The 21496-nt window shown below is 33.0% G+C and overlaps 1 protein-coding gene across 1 annotated transcript in view; it reads left to right on the forward strand.

Annotated features, from left to right (window-relative positions):
* The window catches only part of GUCY1A2 (guanylate cyclase 1 soluble subunit alpha 2), a 239212-nt gene that overhangs the window by 42334 nt on the left and 175382 nt on the right, over nucleotides 1–21496 (forward strand). Inside the window, exon 5 of the mRNA XM_036221560.1 lies at nucleotides 7336–8054. Coding sequence (XP_036077453.1) covers nucleotides 7336–8054 — 719 coding nt within the window. The remainder of the gene's footprint in view (nucleotides 1–7335; nucleotides 8055–21496) is intronic.

Here is a 21496-nt window from a genome sequence, read left to right on the forward strand (position 1 = left end):
CAGTGTCCCAACTCCTGGGTTTTGCTGAGATTGTTTAGTTCCAGATTATGAATAAAATTTAACTGGTATTTGTCAGTAGTTTCCCTTCTTCTATTTCAGTAATTTTCATTTACATTTATATTACAAATTTTCAGATTATGTTTCATTATCATATGTCTATATATCTATAACTCCACAAGAGAGAGAGAATATGTGTGTGTGTGTGTGTGTGTGTGTGTGTGTGTGTGTGTGTTTTCTTACCGATTTTGGCTGAAACTTGTGCTTTTTCCATCAGTATATTCATGATTTTCTACATCTCAAAGAGAATTCTTTTTATTATTAGTTTACTCATAGTTCTTTCTCCATTGGTTCCTTTTCCTCATATTAGGTCATCCTGTTTTTAGAGATTTTACTTTTTCGTGAATTGTCCTACTAAATCTGTTTATAGTCGACAGAAGGATCATAGACAAATATCTATAGTACAATGAACATGTGTTATTTCATAAGAAAGGCTAAAGATGTGCTTTACTCTTTGAAAGGAAGGAGTAACAATTGATGATGTTGGAGTATATTTTATGATGCTTTACTTTTTAGATGTAGTTTCTGAGTGAAAAAAAGTATTCCACAATACTCAGGGTGTGGCTTCATCTTCATTATGCCACATTTCTCACTATTAAATTTTATATCCTATGTATATTTTATAGCATACCTTAGCATATTCTCAAAATATACAAACGGTAAACTTAACCATTATGAATATTTTTGTGCCTGAAGCACTTACTATGCTTCTAATAATACTTATTCTTTGGGGTATTCAAGAATCAATGTTAGAAGGTTTCCCATATTACTATGCTTAGCAAATTCTTTGTGAGATCAAAGATATAAAAACCTTGTTTTTTAAAATCTGAATATATGTCTTGTTAACTTTAAGTTATATAATCAAATTTTAAAAATATTAAGGACAATTTCAGTTCAACTATGCTTAGAAGTAGATATATGAGATAGGCTGTGTTCTTTTTTGTAGCGAGACAGAGATGCCACAAATGCGGCAAAAGGAGAAATATAAACCTCCAAAATAGTAGAAAATCACTGCTTAATCCTTTATAGATTAAGAACAAATAGAGTTCAGTGATTATAATTCAGTTACTTACTGAACTATAAAGTAGTCAGAAACTACAAAGGTTTTATCTCACTCCACCAAGATTCAAATGAAACTGTATTCATATATCAGATTCAAAACAATATCCCTTAAATTACAATTTGGGCAGTGGGATTTCTTTTCAATCTTTGTCCTTTGTTATTACTTAGATATACATGGCGATTATGTGACATAATCCAGAGGTTAGCTAATACTATGGTGACAATCATTTTGCAGTATTTAAGTATCAAATCAACACGTTGTACATCTTCAACTTACACAGTGTTATATGTCAATTATATTTCTGTAAAGCTGGAAAAAAGTAATTATTTCTTTAAAAATATAATCACCTTAAAATATTGAAATCTTTTCAGTTTGAACTTGAGATATAGTTACATTACTTAGATATTAGGTTGATGAAGCCTAAGTAATTAATCAGAAAATAATAATGGTGTTTCTACAGTTCGCAGAAGTAAGTAGTTGGTAAATATTTAGCTCCTCAGTTTAAGTTTAAGTAATTTGAAGGTATGGGTCTTGCTTTGGTATTTTTTCATGTTAGTGGAGACTGATGCCCTTGCTGGGTGGTAAGTATGGTCTCTGGACCTAGAAAGACACTAAGTTCTCTCTGTTATTAATAGATATCACCTTAGAAAATCCAGAACCCCAGTTAGCGCCATATCTTTGGTGCCGTAACTTTCTTTATTCACTTAATTCTCAATAGGGGAACATTTCTCTTTCCATATAGAAGTCAGATTTGTTATAATTTTATGTAATAAGTAATTTTAGCCTTTAGATAATACTGTGGATTCAACTAATAAAAACTAGTATTTCTGTTCCTGCACTCTGCCACACACTGCGCAAAAAAAACCCATTATACTCAACCTTCTGCCCCCACCCCTCCACTGAAACTGCTCTGTCAAAGGTCCCCAAAGTTCTGACCTATCCAGTTTACAGTTTTCTGTCCTTATCTTACTTGACCTTGCTGTGGCATTTGACGTGTTGATGGCTCCTTATAACTCCTTTCTGTTGACTTCAGTGTTACATTAATTCATTCAACATCCAGCCAATATTGAGCACCTATGACTGTCAAGAGAAATGCATTGATGATATAATGAACAAGATGTGCATCCCCCCCCCCATACAGATGTTTTACTCTTTTGACACTGTGCTTATTAGATAAAATTTTGTATTAGACTTCACTTTAAGACCTGGCTTTGCTACCTAAAGTTGTGTGAATCTGGGCAGATTTCTTAACATTTCTCACCTGTAAAATGAGGACAATTAAAAATATCCACTTGATAGGAAGTTTTTAAAATATTAAATAAAGTAATCCATGAAAAATTTGGCATATTGCTTGGCACTCATTTTTCCATTCTTACTGGTACTGCCTAATTAAGACATTGCAACATTTCTCTGGCTGCAGTCTTTGTGGTTTTGGCACCCTTAAGTCCATCTTCTACATTGCTGATTAATTAACAACTCACCCCACCTCCTTAACTCCTGCTGCTGAGCCATTATCCACTTACTACTCCCCCTTCCCTGACCATGGGAGGATCTTCCACTTCCCTGGTTTATCCATATTCTATTACTGTGTGCTTGTTCCTTCCTTGTTGACATTTTATTTTAGGTATGTATGTATGTATGTATTTATGTATGAATGTATGTATGAATGTATGTATGTAGGTATGTATGTATTTGCCCTGGTGACGTTGGTTAATGAAATCCAATAAGTTTCAGCTGTACATTTTAACAGTATTTACACTGCGTCCTTACCTCACATAGATTTCTTTCTGTCAACACATATTTGACCCCCTTTACCCCATCTAGCTTCCCCTTCCCTCTGCTCCCCTACACTCTGGTAACCATTAGTCTATTGTTCATGTCCATGAGTCTCTGTTTTTCCTGTTCATTTGTTGCTTTTAGGTTCATATCCCACATATAAGTGATACCATGTGATTTTCAACTTTTTTTTATCTGGCCTTGTTGACCTTTTAAAACCCACTTCTTCTTCAAGTCTCCTTTCAAACGTTATCTTCCCGAAGAGAAAGTCAGACTTTTTTTTCATACCTCTATAGGTGCTCCAGCATGACTCTACTATAGCCCCATCACATTGTAATTTAATTACCTGTAGGGGCCCATGGAGAAAACAGTGTGTTTATGTGTCTTAGTATCCTTAGATGTGGCACAACTGCAACTTTAAAAACTTGATTATATTTATCAAACAAATACTTAGATGAATGTTTCGTTTCTGTGAATGAAGTCTAAGTCTCCATGTGCCAGGCATTAGTTTTGCTGACATAAATGGGATAAGGTCTTTGTCCTCAAGAAGTGCACGGTGTAAAGTCAGATGGACAGCAGGTGAAGGACAAAAGATTTATGTCATGAGTGAACAAACAGACTGTTTCATTTATAGCTAAAAATGTCAGCATTTAGGCTATTCATTTCTTTAAAAGAGGTGAATTAACTGTAACTTAAAATTCTGACATTTTGTCTCTTGAGGAAATATATTCTTATAGACCCAAATGTCAAACTGTCATAGCACCTTGTGATATGAAAAGATGAGCATTGTCTATATGTTTCAAATGATTTACTGTAAGTAGGGGGTTTGCATCAATCGTGGGTGGAACCTTGGGAGTGAGAGCTGCACCAATTGTCTGAGCTGCACTGTTTTCTCTGTACTTTCTACATTTTGAGATAAAGTTTAAAATGGAAGTCTTAACTATTGATTCATAGCATACTTGCCAAAAGTTGAAGTGATCTTTCCCTAGTTTCAATTTTTCAAACTCAAATTTTTTTTCTTATTTTCTGATTTTGCACAGTTTAACAATTATGAGAAAAAATGTATTAGTTAATTGAATATTGTGGTTCGTATAAGCATATACAAATACTATGTATAGTATTTGAGTGTAATGTTCAAAATAATTCAGTTTTTCTTTATTGATACAGGTCACTTTTGCATCCTGATAGCCATTAGTATAATTATTTGGGAACTAATAATCCTTGTACCTTAAAGTACAGAAGTGCTCGTTTAAGGAAGCAAGGATTTCTAGTTGATAGAATGCTATACTCACAGAGTAGTTTTCATTTTGTTGCATCTGGTGAATTTACTTGTTAGTTTTTGGATGATTCTTTGGGATTATGGCATTGGAAATAAAACATAAACTTACTGTGTTATATTTATACCTGTGTTCTTCACTTAATAACTGTGAAGGCATTTTTAATGTTATAAAAATGCAAATTAGAAGAAATTCTATTTTTCCTTGCTGTGCATAAAGACCCTAAATCCCTTTAAGATACAACTCTTCAAGTATAGAAGCAATCTGTGGAATATTTTCAGTGGTACACAGGATTTTGTAGTTCATCAAATAGAGTCAGATTACAAGCATTTTTATTTATTCTGAATTTAGTTTCTAATTAGAACTTTACAATTAAAATTTATTATAGTAACAAATAACTGTGCTTGAGAGGACATTATTTGTATGTTTTAGAATATTTTAGTTATAACGTAGTGATGGTGATATAAGGATTTGGCATAGGAAGAAGTTTTAGTGAAGGAATTTTCAGGCATTAATCAAACCAGGAAAGTATGATTTCATAAGCCAAGAGAAAAGGGAGATTTAGGAGGAAGAGATGATCAGCAGATCAAATTAAAGGAAAAACAACAAATAAGGTTAACTAAGATAAGGACAAAACAGTATATGCTGGTTTCAGTAATTATAAAAATGGTTTCAGTGGAACAGTTGGAGCAGGTGCCAAGTTGCAGTAAATGTCATCGATCTTGTTTTCTCCCACGCTAGCTAACTGGACAGATAAATGCTGTCATTATCAATTCTGGCTGGTATTAGTGTTAGTGAATGCAATATATGTTGAAGGGCAATCTTGTAATGTGACAATGTAAGATGAATGGTGATTGATGTTCTTAGCTTAATAGGTGACTTTCTCAGCTTGTCTTGAACATCAAATCTATGAAACTAAAATTAATGTGAAATGCTTCTTAATTAGGGACTCTTTTTCACTTAGATTTTTACTTCTTTTCATTGCACATTGATTCTAAGAACTTCTTTATCAAACTGACCTCTTAACTTGGCTATCACAGTGCTTATACCCTATAGTAAGCTTTCAAAAATATTTGATTTTTTTTTTTTTTTTACTGTATTTGCAAAATAATGTTGTTGACTCTGTTTTATTCTCTCACTTCTGGATGAGGTAAACCCTTAGGGAATAGTAGATAGGAACAACAGACCAAGCCATAGGCAGCCTAGACTGCTCTGCGTGGGAACAGGACACTAGTAAAGTGACTTTCGGTCTTTTTCTCAGTCCTGCCTGATTTTCAGGACCTGCTGGAACAGACTAGGCAAAGGAATGTGAATACGTAAACTACTGTATGTATTGATTTAAGCTGTTGGTGAGGGAAAAAATTCTCTACCTTTCTAGATTCTTCTAGCTGCTCTAAAAATTAAATTGACATGAGACAGATAAGCAGAAGAAAAACCGATTAATTATGTGTGTACTGGGGTTCTATAAGAATATGGGGCTCCCAGATGGTCAGGCAATTGAGGTTTATATGCCATTCTGAACTAAGGAGATGGAGTAGGAGTCTAGGATTTCAAAGGGAGGAAGGCAATTCACATGGAGATAGAAAAACAAATGTTTATGGGGCCATACAGAGTTAATAGGATTTAGAGAGGGCTTTGGTCTCTAAGCTCTGCAACGCCTAACTTATATTCTTTGTAGTTATTTGATGATAGCTCTTCCTGAACCAGGCCTTTTATCTAAATTCTTTTAGGCAGTTAACAGCGGAGTAAAGAGCCCTTCCTGAGTCTTTTGTTTCTTAAAAATAATCAACCTAAAATAATCCTAATGCTAAAGAGACATATTTTGAGGTGGCAAAATTCTGCTCTCCTACATAATCAAAGCCAAAGGAGAAGTAATAGAGTGACTCTAATAGAAGCTTTCATTAGCATACAGACTTAACTCTTTTGTATCTATTGTATTGTTCTTTGGACAATAATTCCCTCCTTCTGTTTCCTCAGATCATCCTCAAGGGTGGATCTACTTGGTCATATGTGCCTCTGTTTCTAATTACTGCATAATACATTGTGTGTGTGTGTGTGTGTGTGTGTGTGTGTGTGTGTGTGTGTGTGTTTTAGTATAATTCTATTACTATAAGGTAGAGTTCGTTTGCCACAGCATCTGGGAGTGAATATGAGCTTAACAAACTTAACATAGGCCTTTTAACTCTATTTCTTCTCCACTCTTGGCCCTTCTTACTTTTGTGGGTGAAAGAATTCAAAGCATTCTACAGTCCTGACATTTTTAATTTCTTGTTTTGTCTGTCTCTCCCTGGGGTCTAGTTGACCTGCAGGACTTCCCCTGAGATTTCTAACTTAAGTTCTTCTGTTTACACTAGATAACTTGATGGCTTTCCCATACATTCCCTTTCTGAATTTTGATAAGTAAGATGATAATATTGGACAGACAAAATATAAAGACACCTTTATAGTTGCTTCTATAAAGAGCCTTTAACAATGAGAGAAATCATTAAGAAAAATATGTTATTTTTGCCAATTATAGCAAATATAGTAGGGTATTGAAAAGAAAAGTTAGATTAGCATCATTTAAAAAGTTAATGTTCCAGGGGTTGGGGAGAAAGGAAAGGATAAGTGGAGCACAGAGGATTTTTAAGGCAGTGAAACTACTCTGTATGATGCTGTATTGGTACCACACTATACATTTGTCATAACCCAAGGATATACGCCAAGAGTGAACCCTGGTGTAAACAGTGGACTTTGGGTGATAATGTTGTATTGATGCAGGTTCATTGATTCTAACAAGTGTACCACTACAGTGCATGATATCAATAGTGGGGGGGGGGGTGGGGGGAGCTTGTGTGTGGAGGGGGATGGGGGCATATGGAAAATGTCTTTACATTCTGCTCAATTTTGCTGTAAATCTAAAACTGCTAAAATATAAAGTATTTAAAAACAAACAAGAAAGTTTATGCTCATTAACTTATTAGAAGCATCCATAAGGTAAACTGAAATTTATATTCTCAGACTCAAAATGAATGAATTAGCCTATCTGAGAAATTTGTGAACTCAAGGGAAATATCTCTCTTGTTTCACTTGCTAGCTTCCTCATTTGATAAACATTAAAAAGCTATAAACTTAATTATTTATATCATACTTCTCTAACATATGCTTCCCATTTATCTCTAGGTTTGAAGTTTGAGGAAATTCAAGAAAAATTTGGTGAGGAGTTCTTTAATATTTGCTTCGATGAGAATGAGAGAGTCCTTCGAGCTGTAGGTGGCACATTGCAGGACTTTTTTAATGGCTTTGATGCTTTGTTGGAACACATTAGAACTTCTTTTGGAAAACAGGCCACTCTGGAGTCACCATCATTCCTATGCAAAGAGCTCCCTGAAGGTACTCTTATGCTCCACTACTTCCACCCTCACCATACTGTGGGGTTTGCAATGCTGGGGATGATTAAGGCTGCAGGAAAGAAGATCTATCGGCTGGATGTGGAAGTGGAACAGGTTGCAAATGAGAAACTGTGCTCTGATAGTTCAAACTCAGGCAACTGTAGCTGTCTTACGTTCCTTATCAAAGAATGTGAAAATACTAACATCACGAAAAACCTTCCACAAGGAACCTCCCAAGTTCCTGCGGACCTCAGAATTAGCATCAACACCTTCTGCAGAGCCTTCCCTTTCCACTTGATGTTCGATCCCCACATGTTAGTCCTTCAGCTGGGGGAAGGCTTACGGAAGCAGCTCCGATGTGACACTCACAAAGTGCTCAAGTTTGAGGACTGCTTCGAGATTGTTTCTCCAAAGGTTAATGCCACCTTTGAAAGGGTGCTGCTGCGACTGTCTACCCCATTTGTGATTAGGACCAAGCCTGAGGCTTCTGGTACTGAAAATAAAGACAAGGTAAGTGACCGTGAACTGTTTGAGATGGGTGACGGGAACCAGAAGAGTGCATAATTATTTCAGTAAATTACATGCTGGCTGTACTTGTAATTATTTAGGCGAGAGAGATTAAAGTGCCATTTAGAAAATTACTGGTCCCTAGATGTATGTAATAACATTTGGCCCTATTCCCAGTCATTTTGCATAGTGTCTGCATCTTCCATTAATTTATTTCAGCATATAAATAGAATACATTTATTAATACAAGCCATAGTAATTAAAAAAATGATAGGATTCACTAAAAAGCTGATATTATAAGCCGATGAATATTTCCACTGACTGAAGTCAAACTGAGAGAAATGATAAGACTGATTTCAACATTGTGGGACTTGCTTGCCTTATCCTTAGGTAAATATAGGTAAAAAGCTGGCTACACTTATGATATGTTCTGTTCTAAATTTCTTAACCTAGGAACATCTGGTTTACATCCTGTTTTTTGTCTTAAATGCAGAATAATATATTTTCTAAATGTTGGAAATGAAGCGACTATCTCAGGACTTCTACTAAATTTTAGTATTGAAACAGAGATTCCTTTCTTTAGAACATGTTTACTTCTCGAGAGAATACAGTGGACACTAGAAATCTTTATTGTAAATTTCTTTAACTCGTGGGAAAGTCTGGGGCTATAAATTATAAATTATAAATGAAAGATGAAAAGACAACAGAAATACATCTTAAAATGGTGTGTTTAAGTAGTTTTGAACAAACGTGTTCCCTCAGGTAATATATTTTTTTAGGAAAAAAGTCAACATTAACATAAAAATAAAATGTAGAGAGAATCAAACATTACTATTTTAAATTCAGTTATGTATGTCTGGTGATTAAAGGGAAGAATAACGTTAATTTCCAGAGTAGACTTTTGAATCTACATTCAATTTTCAGTAGTACTGCTTTTCAATATTTTGTATCAAGATAAGTAAAGTTCTGTTAGGTTATCTAGCTTGTTCCCAAGCATTTTGGGAAAGCTGTTGGCTTTCAGAAATGAACTGGTTGCTCTGGGCTTAAAAAAGGAAGAGTTCCAGAAACAATTAAAAATTTAGTGAGTGAATAATCTACACATATCCTGGAATGCTTGCAGTAAGAAAGTAAATGAGGAAATAGCCTTCTATAAGCAATGTCAAAGGCAGTTTTGAGGATTTTGTACAGCATTAGTTTCATAATTGATTAATTTTTATGATTTTGAAAGAAAATATTTGAGAAAAATGGAAAGGTACATATTTATCAGTATGACTGAATCAGGTGATTTGGAAGACTCGTTTAGTGTTTTCATCATATAAGTTCAGTGATTTGAAACATCTAAAGAAAAGCATGAAGATTTCAATTTGGCACATTTGTATGTTTTAGTCTAGATGAATTATTATTCCTATTTGATTACACGTTTTAAATAACATTTTTCACAAGTGCAATAAACATTCAATAATTGCTACCTATTTTGAAGCCCTTTAGATTAGAAAAAAGTTGTTAAATGTATATTTTTGTCTATATTTGTAGTTGCTTTAAAACTGAAATTATTCTATCTTTGTAATGTGGGGAATATTAAAGCTTTTGGTTCTGTTTTACAGAAGTTCAATATTTGGCTAGGAGGATTTGAAGCATCTTTGGCTTTTAGAATTGAGGTTAATATTTTTGAAGTAGAATATATTATTACAAATGTTAATTGCTTTATATTTTTTATAGATTTGCAAAAAATTAATTCAATTTAAAATTACTGCTTCAAATTCACCGCCCTCCCCCCATCTCTTCTGACTTGCAATTCTGTTTAATTCATATACCAGGGTAAGAAATAGACATAATGAAATGATGACTCAAATGTCAAGGCCCCCTGCCAGTTCCAGTAATAAGGGACTGTGCTCATTGAGAAGATACAATTATAATTTAAAGATGTTAGTGGCAGTTTAAAAATAAAGCAATAGGCAGGATTTTTAGTTAGAATAAGGATAACAATCCTCTCATCCTTATGCTTACATTTGAGCTTATTCACTTGGGTTTGCCAAATTGGGACATTTGGGAGGCTACAGTTGATCCAAACGGAAACTATAGTCAATAAAGTTGTGGCATGGAGTCATAACCAGATGAATAACATTTTTGAATTATTATGTTGCCAAATTAAAAATTTGTAGTTTCTTAAAACATGGAAAGAAGAAAATCAGGGTTAAAAATTATGATTCTGTTTATAGTCATTATTTTCCACATTATAGCTGTTCCTATTAATAAATAACTCCATGTTGTCTGGATTTTCTAATTTTTTAGTGGACTTTGATAAGAAGTGCTATTTTTTAATAATCTGAGATATTTATTTCTTAGTCTAATAGTGCAGGCTTCAGTGATAATTTAGCTATTTTGGCTGTTCACTTAATACCACTGAACCACCAATGCTACCATCAAAACAAACAAATAAACAAACAAACAAACAAAATGGAAAATAAGAGCGAATTGTGTAGCCAAATGACAGTAAATCATTTGCAGAGTGAACTGAAATGCTTTTGCTAAACCGTGATCTTTGTCATTTTATATTATTGTCATTTAATGGTTTACTGCTTGACTAGAGGTAAAGCATGCTTGGAAGCAGTTTGGTGAAATATTAATGACACAGAAAACTACTTCCCTAGTTCCAAAGAATTTACATCTTGATTCTGTAGTAATGAGTTATAAAGACAAAAGGGTTGGTTATCAAGGAGCAAGAATGTCACTGAGAGGCATCTGATGCAGTAATTGTGGCCAGGCTTTAATTTAATTTTGAGGTCAGAAGGAACTCTTCCAGATTGCTTGAGCAAGCTTTGATTCCCATTTTTTGGTTTCCTCTACATCTTCTCTAAGTGATCATTCATGCCTTACATATTCTTCTCTCTCTGTTTTCTTTTTTCTCCATATGGCATTTCTGTATTTTTATCTTTCCTTAAGCCCAACTTCCTTTTTATCATCTTTTCTTATTGGATATCAGGCATTAAATCTGGATGAATTGGTTCATTATTTTAAAAAAAAACAAACAGATTCAGCATTGAGAATTAAGACTGAATTGGGAATCCACGTTAATTTGTGCTGCGCATCTTTCAGGTCATTCAAATCTAATATTGTTTTGAGAACACAATTCAGGTTGTTACCTGAATCTATCTCCCGGTCTGAAGCTTCTTTTCTTTTTTTCAAATAAATGCGTATTAATCCTAGAAAAAAATCTGAGAATTTGGAATTTTATTGTATGACTCTTTTGAGGCTTTATGGTGAGTTTGAGGAAAAGCTTTTTACAATACAGTTTAGATGTTAATATTTGGTCATATAAACCTAACTCTTGGATGTAGATTCCAAAACTCATTTGTATGGAGAGGAGCAGGTTTGTAGGTAGGGCTGTTAGAAATCAGAGTAATAGCATATAACTTCTTTCTCTGCATTGTAAGGTCATGATGAGTGGGGAAAGTGGCAACAGACTGGGAGAGAGATGTCTCTGACAATCATGATCTCAGTAAGTCTCTGTAATCTCTGAGCCTCAGATGTATTCATTTCTAAATTAAAGAACTTAGACTAATAATTAATATTTTTACTCTTGTGTAAGTCATCCTTAACATATGTAAATTTATATGTGGTCAGTTGATTCCACCTTACTATTCAATGAATTCAGATCTGTTTTTAAAGAGGCAGAGAGGAATTTGACTTTCTAATCATAAAGAGCGCATCCTATTATCGGACTAAGTTAAAATAATTCTCCAGAAACTCATGCTGTCAAATAACTCAGAAAGTTATTTGTGAAGATTAAATGACATACACCATATAAAATTCTTACTATATCTTTAGCTCTTGGATTGTGTTGAATAAATGTTCATTATTATCACTTCTACCACTTTTATTGTTATTGTTCCTTTCCACTTGTAACATTCCCTCTATCCGTTCTCCTCCTTACTTCTTGCCATGTAGAAGTAAGTACTGGAGGCCATTAGGTTTAATAATTTTAGAAAAATATCAAGTCCACCTAACATCTTCACAAAATAGGACTTGGGCCCTGCTTCCTGTCTTCTTAGTAAAGACTAGAAGACCCCATAGGCATCTATTCTATAGGAGTTCTGCTTGGATCTGCTTTTTATATAGACTATCATTGTTTTAAAATCCCTAGTCTCTTTTTCACTAAAGTTTGGAATCAAGTTTTTATCACCTGTGTCTACTAGTATATTTTATGTTCACTTGTTATAGCACTTTGCTGTGCTAGTGGCTTTGAAAATAAAATGGACTCATTAACTTAGGCACAACCCGAAACAGCAATGGATTTTGAGAAGAATGAGCTCTTTTGACATTTTTTCGTAGTAGCAACGCTTCAAAGAACTTTAATAACATTATGGAAGGAGTCCAGCATTTGAAATACATCATCCCTACGACAGACCAATAGCACTGTTATTCATCTTCACTTTTGTTCTCAGGGTTGGAACCGAAGAAAAATATAACAACACATTTCTTTTTCAATCCCCAGAAATATTCTCATATTTGTCTCATTAATTAGAAGCTGCAAAACAAATTTTGGGAAACAATTTTCAAAGAATAAAGGAAGAATTAACCTCTGATTTTCCATGGTCAAATCAATTTTCAGAATGCTCCTTTATCTTTTCTACACACATGCCCATCTTTTTCTGACACGATAATTGAAAAGTTTAAAATATATCGACAAATCTTACCATACCGTAATGATATTGTTGAAAGCCAAGTTTTGCCTGCCTGTCAAGAATATATTACTTGACTTCAACTTTAATTTAATTTAATTTGGAAAAATGTGAGCTTTTCTTCTCTGTTTAAATCATAATATTAGAGAATTTCAGATATTGGGCATTATTTTTAGTGATGGGCAAAATGACATTAAGGCTTTCTCTATAAATAATATTATAGAACATAGACATACCCTCATCAAAATTATCTGAATTTTCTTGGCTCTTGTAATTATAAATGCGATATTTAATATTGATTTTCATGTTCATTTTTCTCTAGAACTGCTCCCTGACCATAAACTGCCTTTTAAAGTAGATTAGACAAATTGACATTCTGATGCAGATATTATGAAGTTCATCCTGGCTCTCTTTCTCATTTTTTTTTTTTAATGATTATAATGTTAGAATTACTGTATGGTACTGTGTTACTATATAGTCATTGTATAGGCAGATGGTAAGGTAGATAATTACATGGTGAGTTATATATTCCTTATAGTGATTCTCATGTTTAAAGTGCACATTTTGCCATGTTTTTATTTTTGTTAGCTGGAAAAATTGCAGCCCTGAACTTACAAAGGAGGTGCCTCCTACCAGAGATCAGATGTTATTTTGTTCCAGTGTTGTAGGTTCTGAGGGGGGAGGAAATTAGCCCCTTTAGTTAAAATTTGTTCAGAATTTTACTTTAATTGCACTTTTTAAACTTAGAATCATTTTGTTTTAGTTGGTAGCTTAAGTATCAGTAAATTAAAAGCTAAGCTCTTTGAATGCATTGTCTACCTCACCATTTTTAACGGTGCTCTCTTTATTCACATTGAGATTTTTTGTAAATGTATAGTGCAATGATTTTTAGTAAAGGCATATAATTGTGTAACTATCACAGCAATACAGTTTTAGAACGGTTGATTACCCCCCAAAACTTTCTGAGCCCACTTGCAGTTAATCCCTGCTCCTATTCCCAACCCCGGGCAACCACTGGCTTGCTTTCATCTGTATAGAATTGTCTTTTCTAGATATTTCCTATAAATGCAATCATATACATATATGTCTTTTTTTCTGGCATAATATTTTTGTGGTTTATCCATATTATTGCATGTATGAGCAATTTGTTCATTTTTAGTACTGAACAGTATTCCATTTCATAGATATACCACAGCTCTTTTTACCCATTCACCAGTTGCTGGACACTGGATCACTTCTAAATTTTGACTGTTGTGAGTAATGTTTCAATGAACATTTTCATGTAGGAGTTTGTGTCGGATACATTTCAATTTCTCTTGGACAGATTCCTAAGAGAGGAATTGCTATGTCATATGGTAAGTATGTTTAACTTTTTAAAGAAATTGCCACACTGTTTAACAAAGAAATATGCCATTGCACATTTGACCAATGTGTGAGGATTCAAATTTCTTCATATCCTTACCAATACTGGGTATTGTCACTCTTTTCGATCATAACCATCCTAGTAGGTGCAAAGTGGATTTTGGGTTTTAATTAATATTTCCCCAATGACAAAGATGTTAAGCATCTTTTCCTGTGCTTATTGGCCATTGGTATGTCTTTGCTTAAATGTCTAGTCAGATATTTTCACCATATTTAATTGTGTTATTTGTCTTCCTGTTATTGAACTGTGTTTTAAAAAATATACATTCTGGATATTATATTCACTTCAAAAGGTGCTTTAATTTTGAAGAACAATTTTAATTTTGATGGTACCAATATTTCTTTTTAGGGGTATGCTTTCGGTGTGATATCTAACAAATCTTTGTAACTCAAGACTAGAGAGATTTTCTCCTAGAAGTTTTATGATTTCAGCTCTTACATTTAGGTTTGTGATCCATTTTGAGGCATGTTTTGTGTATGTCATGAGGGCCTAAGTTTTTGTTGTTGTTTTTTGTTTGTTTGTATGTAGACTTCTAATTGTCTCAGTACATTTTCTTGAGGAAACTATCATTTCATATTGTATTGCCTTTGCTACTTTGTCAAAAATCAATATTCATAAAACTTTTCTAGCTTTTCTATTTTTTCCATTAAAAAATGTAACTATATGTTGATAATATAATGTTTTGAATACTGTATCAAAGTTAAGTTTTGCAATTGGGTATTTTAAGTCCTCCAAGTCTGTTCTTTTTCAAAATTTGTCTTAACTATTCTAGGTCATTTGCATTTCCACATAAGTTTTTGGATCCACTTGCCAATTTCTGAAAAAAGTTTCTAGTATTTTGATAGGGATTGCACTGAATTTATACATCAATTTAAAAAGAATAGCCATTTTAACAATATTGAGTCTTCCATTCCATGAAGATATCTCTCAATTTTAGATATTTTTTAATCTTTGTCAAAATATTTTACAGTTTTTAGTGTACAGACCTTGCACTCTTCTTTTAATTTATTTTGATTTTTTCTTGATGATACCGTGGATGGAATGCTTTAAAATTTTATTTTATTTTATATAGCAGTACAAATTATTTTTGTATATTTTTCTTGAGTGCTATGATCTTACTAACTCATATTAGAACAGTTTAATATAGAATAGATAATACAGTTTTTAGGATAGATTTTTAGGATTTTTTACTTACATGGTCATGGAATCTGAGAATTGAGACAGTTTTTCTTCTTTCTTTTAATCTTACCTTCCTCCTTCCTTTGTCTCTCCCTTCCTTTTGTAGTATTATTTACCTATTACAAACCAAATTATATATAATTGTAATAATTGTGTTAATAATATAATTACAATTATATGTCATGTGTAATTATACATAGATAATTTTTAAAGGAATAAAAATATAAGTGTATTCATGTATTCTCATATTTATCCACATATTTATCATTATTAGTGCTTTTACTTTTTTCTATGTATTCGTGTATTTTCTTTGAACTTCAAAGAGTTCCTTTGAACATACTGTACTGTATATCTTGTACAGTATGTTTACTAGCAACAGGTTCTATTACTCTGTTCATTTGGGAATGTCTTTATTTCACCGTCATTTTTGATAGTTTTTCTGGATGCAGACTTCTCAGTCAATAGTATTTTTTACAAACAATTTGAATATACAGTTTGCTCTCGTTCGGCCTCTATTGTTTCCAATGAGAAGTTAGTTAATCGTATTGTTATTCCTCTCTGTTTCTCAGAAGGACATAGAACATGGTGATGTAATAGAAAGTGACTGGTCTTAGAAATTGAAGAGATTGGTTGACCAGAGGAGACCTCACTGAGAAAATAGCATGTGATCTTTTAAAAGGAATATATAAGATTCATGCAATTCTCTCATATCTTAGAAGGGAGAGAGTTCCTAAAGTGGTTTCTCTGTTGCACCATGCGGTAAATTTTGTGTCCTTGCTCATGCAGTTTAATTTTTTCTTTCTTCCTTTTATTTTTTTAAATAGAGTTATATCTTTTTGTGGTGACTGCACATTCTAATCATATTTTTTTGATCTGTTATTGTATTCTTTTAATTAATTTTTATCATAAAATAGTTAATACTTTGTACAAAATTCAAAAATGCAGAACCTTAAAGCAAAAACATCTATTTTTATTATTAATACCCTGAAATATCCACTGACATTTGGTGTACCTATTTTTACTTTTCCCCATAAATCTCATTAGTTATACAGTTGTAGGTAATTGTATTTAGAAAAATCTCAATTTTTCTAATTAAAAAGTAATACGTGCCAATTTGGTCTTTACCATTTTTTTCAGATTTTAAAAAGTAGGGTAGTTAGCCATTTCTTGTGTCATATTTTCTCTGATTACTTAATAAAAGTCTAACATATTTTGGCACATCTAGTACCCCCATCTTTGTTACTTCCTATGTAGTAGTCTTGTATAATCTTCAGTTTAGTCTCTTATAAAAATATTTATGGAGAAACTTCTGTTCAGAAACTTTTGCTGTATAGAAATATAAGTCTAGTCTTTATCATTCTATACTGTTTACATGTTTCACTCAACTTTATGCTTTTATTCATAGCTTAGGTTGAAAAGACAGATGTATTTCCGTATACCCAGAGAGTTTTTCTCTGTGGTCATAAGGTAACCCAGCAGTTGCAGTTGTACCTTTAGACTTCCTTGTTTTCTCTGAGCAACAACCGAATTCTATGGGCCAATCAAGCACTCAAGAACATTAGAAAAACATTATTGACATTCAGTGTTGTTATGACAACACCACAGGATGCATCACCTAAGAGAACACACAGCAGTGATCTTAGTAACTTTCACCCTATATTCACTTGAGAACTCCAGATTCTGACTGTTAATCCATTATCAATATGCTGGAAGATAGCTTAGGTAGTCATAGTAACGGCCTTCTGTCTTCCTGAAGTATATTCAAGACAGAAAAAGATATTAGAGACATGGCAACATAATACACTAGATTTCTTATCTCCTTTTGTCATTATGTTTTTGCTCTTCAAGGATTCTGAGATTTGGTAGGATTGGGTTCCAGAACTCAGGTCACAACTTAATTTTTTCCCCCCTCTTTAATTCCTACTCCCCTGCACGTCCACCCCTGACCAATGGATGTTCCTACCTCCCCCTCCCCCACTACTTCCACCCCTAACGTCCCCTTAAGAACTGGATCTCTGAATGTAGGGCGTCCCCTCCCACGCATTCGCAGTGCGCCCCTGGGCCTGGCTCATCCGGGCCTGGCTGACCCAGGGTATGGTTTGTGACTCCACCTGGGGTGAGAACCCAGGACCTTCTGCGTGTGCTAAACACTACATCATGGAGCCACCCTCACGACTTAATTCTTGATTGTTGTTAAATCATGACTTAAGTTTTTCTTTAATTTAAAGTAAGTTTTATGATGATGTCTAATTATTATAATTTTGAATGAAACAATGTGTCTTGGTTGGCCGTATTTCTTGAACAAGCACGGAAATAGTGTTGAAAGACAGCATTAAGGATATAGTCTTTGGATCAGACCTTTCCAAAGTCACTCAAAGCTGAGTGACTTTAACTTTTAAAACTTGTTTTTCTTGCCAGCCTCATGGGCCAAAGGTCCTCTCTCATTCTCTTCCATTTTCCTTGCCACAAATAACTATCACAATCTTCTGATTTCTACAGATAAGTTTATGACTTCTTTACCACCAAACTTATCTAACATTGCCTAGATGGTTTCTTTTCATTTTGATTAAGCCTTACTCCCTTTGTTAAAATTTAATATCATTTATTCTTAATGTGGTTTAATATTTAACAAGCAGACACACCACACACATACATACACACATGCGTGTGAGATCTGTCAATATTCCAGGCGTTTTTTTAAGTGCCTTACATGAAAAGATTCATAAGAAAGAAGTAAAAACTGCCTTCAATATTTGAATAGTTATCAAATAGAAGAGGGATACTATTTATTTTATTTTAATGAATTTGCAGACTAGAGAGGTTTGTAAAAGCTGTAATTCTATTTAGCAATCCCTCTTCTTCCAAAACTATGTGTGTGATGCCCTTCAAAATTCAACTCAAAATATCTTTGAAATGCCACTTATATTTGAATTTTCCAAGTTTAGCAGCCAATTTCCACTCTTCAAAATGCAATGAAAACTTGATTTCTGTGATCTGTTATAAATAATTAAACATAGTAAAAGCTGTCTTTAAAACATTTTCAAGTTACAGGATTGCTTTATGAGAAAACTATTTGTTTATGGTTTTCAGCATCTATGAAATCAGACCTTTAGAAAATCCTGAAATTGTATACAAGTCATTAGTATATGTGTCTTTAACAAGATTTATTAAGGCTTATTTAGTAATAGAAAATATAAAGCCAGTGTTCACACTTTTAATATGTAGGAAGTTAAAGACTCTGACCTCTAATTAGATAGATCTGTATTTATCGTAATTGAAAAATATGATCCAGAACCCTTGATCATTTTTAACAGAATTATTTATTTTGTGAGAGAATGTGCAGAATTTGCCACATTTTGTTTTTCTGAAAAGAAGCAAAGTATTTATGTTTGAATCACTTAATGATCTTGGTTGTTTTCACTTTTCCATTAACTGGAGACAGTGTGTGTGTTTTTCATGGAGTTTCAAGGGAGTCAAAATTTATCTCATTCCAGGACATAAGCGGAGGAAGAAAGTTGGTTCCCAAACTCTTTCTCTCTGAAGGAAAAGTCAAGAATTGTATTACTTGTCAGGACACACTTATCTGTGATATTGTTGATGGCTGATATTAAGAGTGATTATGATAACATGTATAACTCCTTAAAGGGATTGAGGTTTCAAATTCACACATCTCAAAATTATGAATGAATGAATGACTCTATTGACTACTCAACACTGGCTTCAAAATCCTTCCTTCCACTTTAAGAAAGGTATGAAGGAATTTATCTCCATCTACATATATGAAAAACTTATGATCTATAGTACCTTGCATTTCCATATTTCCTAATTTAGATGTTATTATGAATGCAGTAAAAAGTGTAGCTCTAATATTTGAACTTCGATTAATGAGAGTTGGAAAGAAATCCTAAACATTGTACATTGAAATGATTGCATTTCTGAGGTAGGTTATACATTTTTCCTATCTTAATATCTTTATGACACTAATTATGACAACTGTTTTCAGTGGTTTAATTACCGTCCTACTCTGCTCTGTGGTTTTAGAGACTTTTCCCATATTACAAGTTGTTTATTCTGTGAAATTATATAGATGTTATTTTATCATAATATTTACATTCTATATGAATTCAAAAGGATGTAAAGTTTTGTGAAATTAGAGTCCTTGCTTATTCCCCATTAATTTACAGAAAGAAATATCTCTAATAAATTATTTACAGGTTCTGATTTCTGTTGCTCTATCATCCTTTTGATTTTATGGGACTATATATTTCATAGATTTGATATTTCAGTCTGTCAGTTTTCCCATGTAAGTAGATACTTTTTCAAAACTTTTATTGCAGTAAGAACACAACGAAATATCCACCCTCTAACAGATGGTAACAATGATGTGTACTTACTGAGTGTTTAATGCCAGGCCCTCTTCTAAACATTTTTAAATGTGTTATCTCATTTAATTTCTCTAACAACTCTGTGAGGTAGGTACTGTTACTAAGATTCACTTTATAAGTAAGGAAACTGAAGTACAAAGATGGTAAGAAAAATTTTCCGAAGTTATATAACTAGTCCATGCCAAAGGCTGTATTTGAACCTTGTCAGACTTCAGAGCCTGTGCCATATTATATGGCCTGATATAAACTTCATTAGCATATTCTGCTGAAGGACTATCAAACAGTGTATTTTTTAGCATTTATTGAAAAAGGGACTGTTATAGGAACTGCATAACTTCCGTATTCTAAGATCAATTTGGGAAATAAGATATAAAGGTCATAATTAATATGGAAGATATAAAGATGTTTGCCATTGACTTAATGTCAGTCTGAACTTATAATGCTCTTTCTTTGAGATAAGCTAAATTTCTTTTTAAATGTCACATTTAGGTAATTCTTTCCATTGTCTTATAAGCGTAAGTATAAATGATGACCAACTATGCTTTTGGCAATTATATATTTTTTATGGTATGAAAAAAAATATGTGTGCTACTTCTGGAAAATTGAAATAATTTAAGTTTCTTTTTTGTCTGTTATAAAACTGTAGGAAATTCTAATACCATCTTGATTGATTTACATAATATTCTTAGACTTAAGTTTATCATTCTTCCTGTTTTTTCAATGGAAGTTTGATATATTGTTACCTTCTCCATTTCATATCTCAGTATTTCCTAAAAAATCAAAATATAAAAAAACCTTGCTTCTAGTGCCTTTTTTGGTCATGTTTCTTTAAAAGTTCCCATAATATTGCATTAATATTACCTCTTCATAGTGTATGATTGACAGTGACACGTTGATGGGGGTGTGACTCTAGGCCTTCAAACGAAGTTCGGAGAATTCGTCTGGGCTAGTCAAATGCATGACCCAGCATCTATGTCATGTTCTTTCCCTTCATTTTTCAGTCAGACATGTCAAGTCTTCATTATTCTACCACTAGCATTTAACCATTGTCTGGCATACAGCAGGCACTCAGGAAATATTTGCTGAGGGAGTTTTTGAATGGTTTTCTAATTCATTCCATTTTATTGTTAAGGTCAAATATGAGATGCATGTGACAGCATTTTGTAAAGTACTTTTTAATAGTTATATGTTCTTAAAATATAGTCATTAATCGGTGGTTATATTTAAACTTTTTACTATTAATGGAAAATAATTTGATTATTTAAATAGTACTTCTCTGTCATTATAATTTGCCTGGCATGAAATCAAAAGCATTACAAATAAAGTTCTAATGAAGTAATTTCCTGATAATGCTTCCTCATTTATAATTATTAGTTTAATTTCAATCATTGCTCATAACATAAGTAATTCAGTCTTATAATTTTCTTTTGTTTTCCAGCATGTTTTTACAATGGCTGTTCCAAATTTTGACCTCAGATCACCTTTATTTCTCTTCTTCCTTTGCCATTGCTGCCTACATCTATTCAATCATGTTCAATTCAAGACCATTTATTGAACACTTATTTCATTATAAGGATATTGAAAATGCACATATGAATATGTCACATTTCTAGCCCTCAAGTAATCTCTTATCACTCACTATCCATATTGTGTATTATTTTGTTTCTGTGTCTGTCTCTCTTACTAAATCGTGAGTTTATTAAGAATAGAAACTATATCTTATTCACCATATGGTGCTTGGCATAAGGTAGGCATTAATCGTTGACTAAATGAATA

The sequence above is a fragment of the Rousettus aegyptiacus genome, unplaced genomic scaffold (genome assembly GCF_014176215.1).
Source record: "Rousettus aegyptiacus isolate mRouAeg1 unplaced genomic scaffold, mRouAeg1.p scaffold_m13_p_5, whole genome shotgun sequence".
In the NCBI taxonomy this organism is placed as follows: Eukaryota; Metazoa; Chordata; class Mammalia; order Chiroptera; family Pteropodidae; genus Rousettus; species Rousettus aegyptiacus.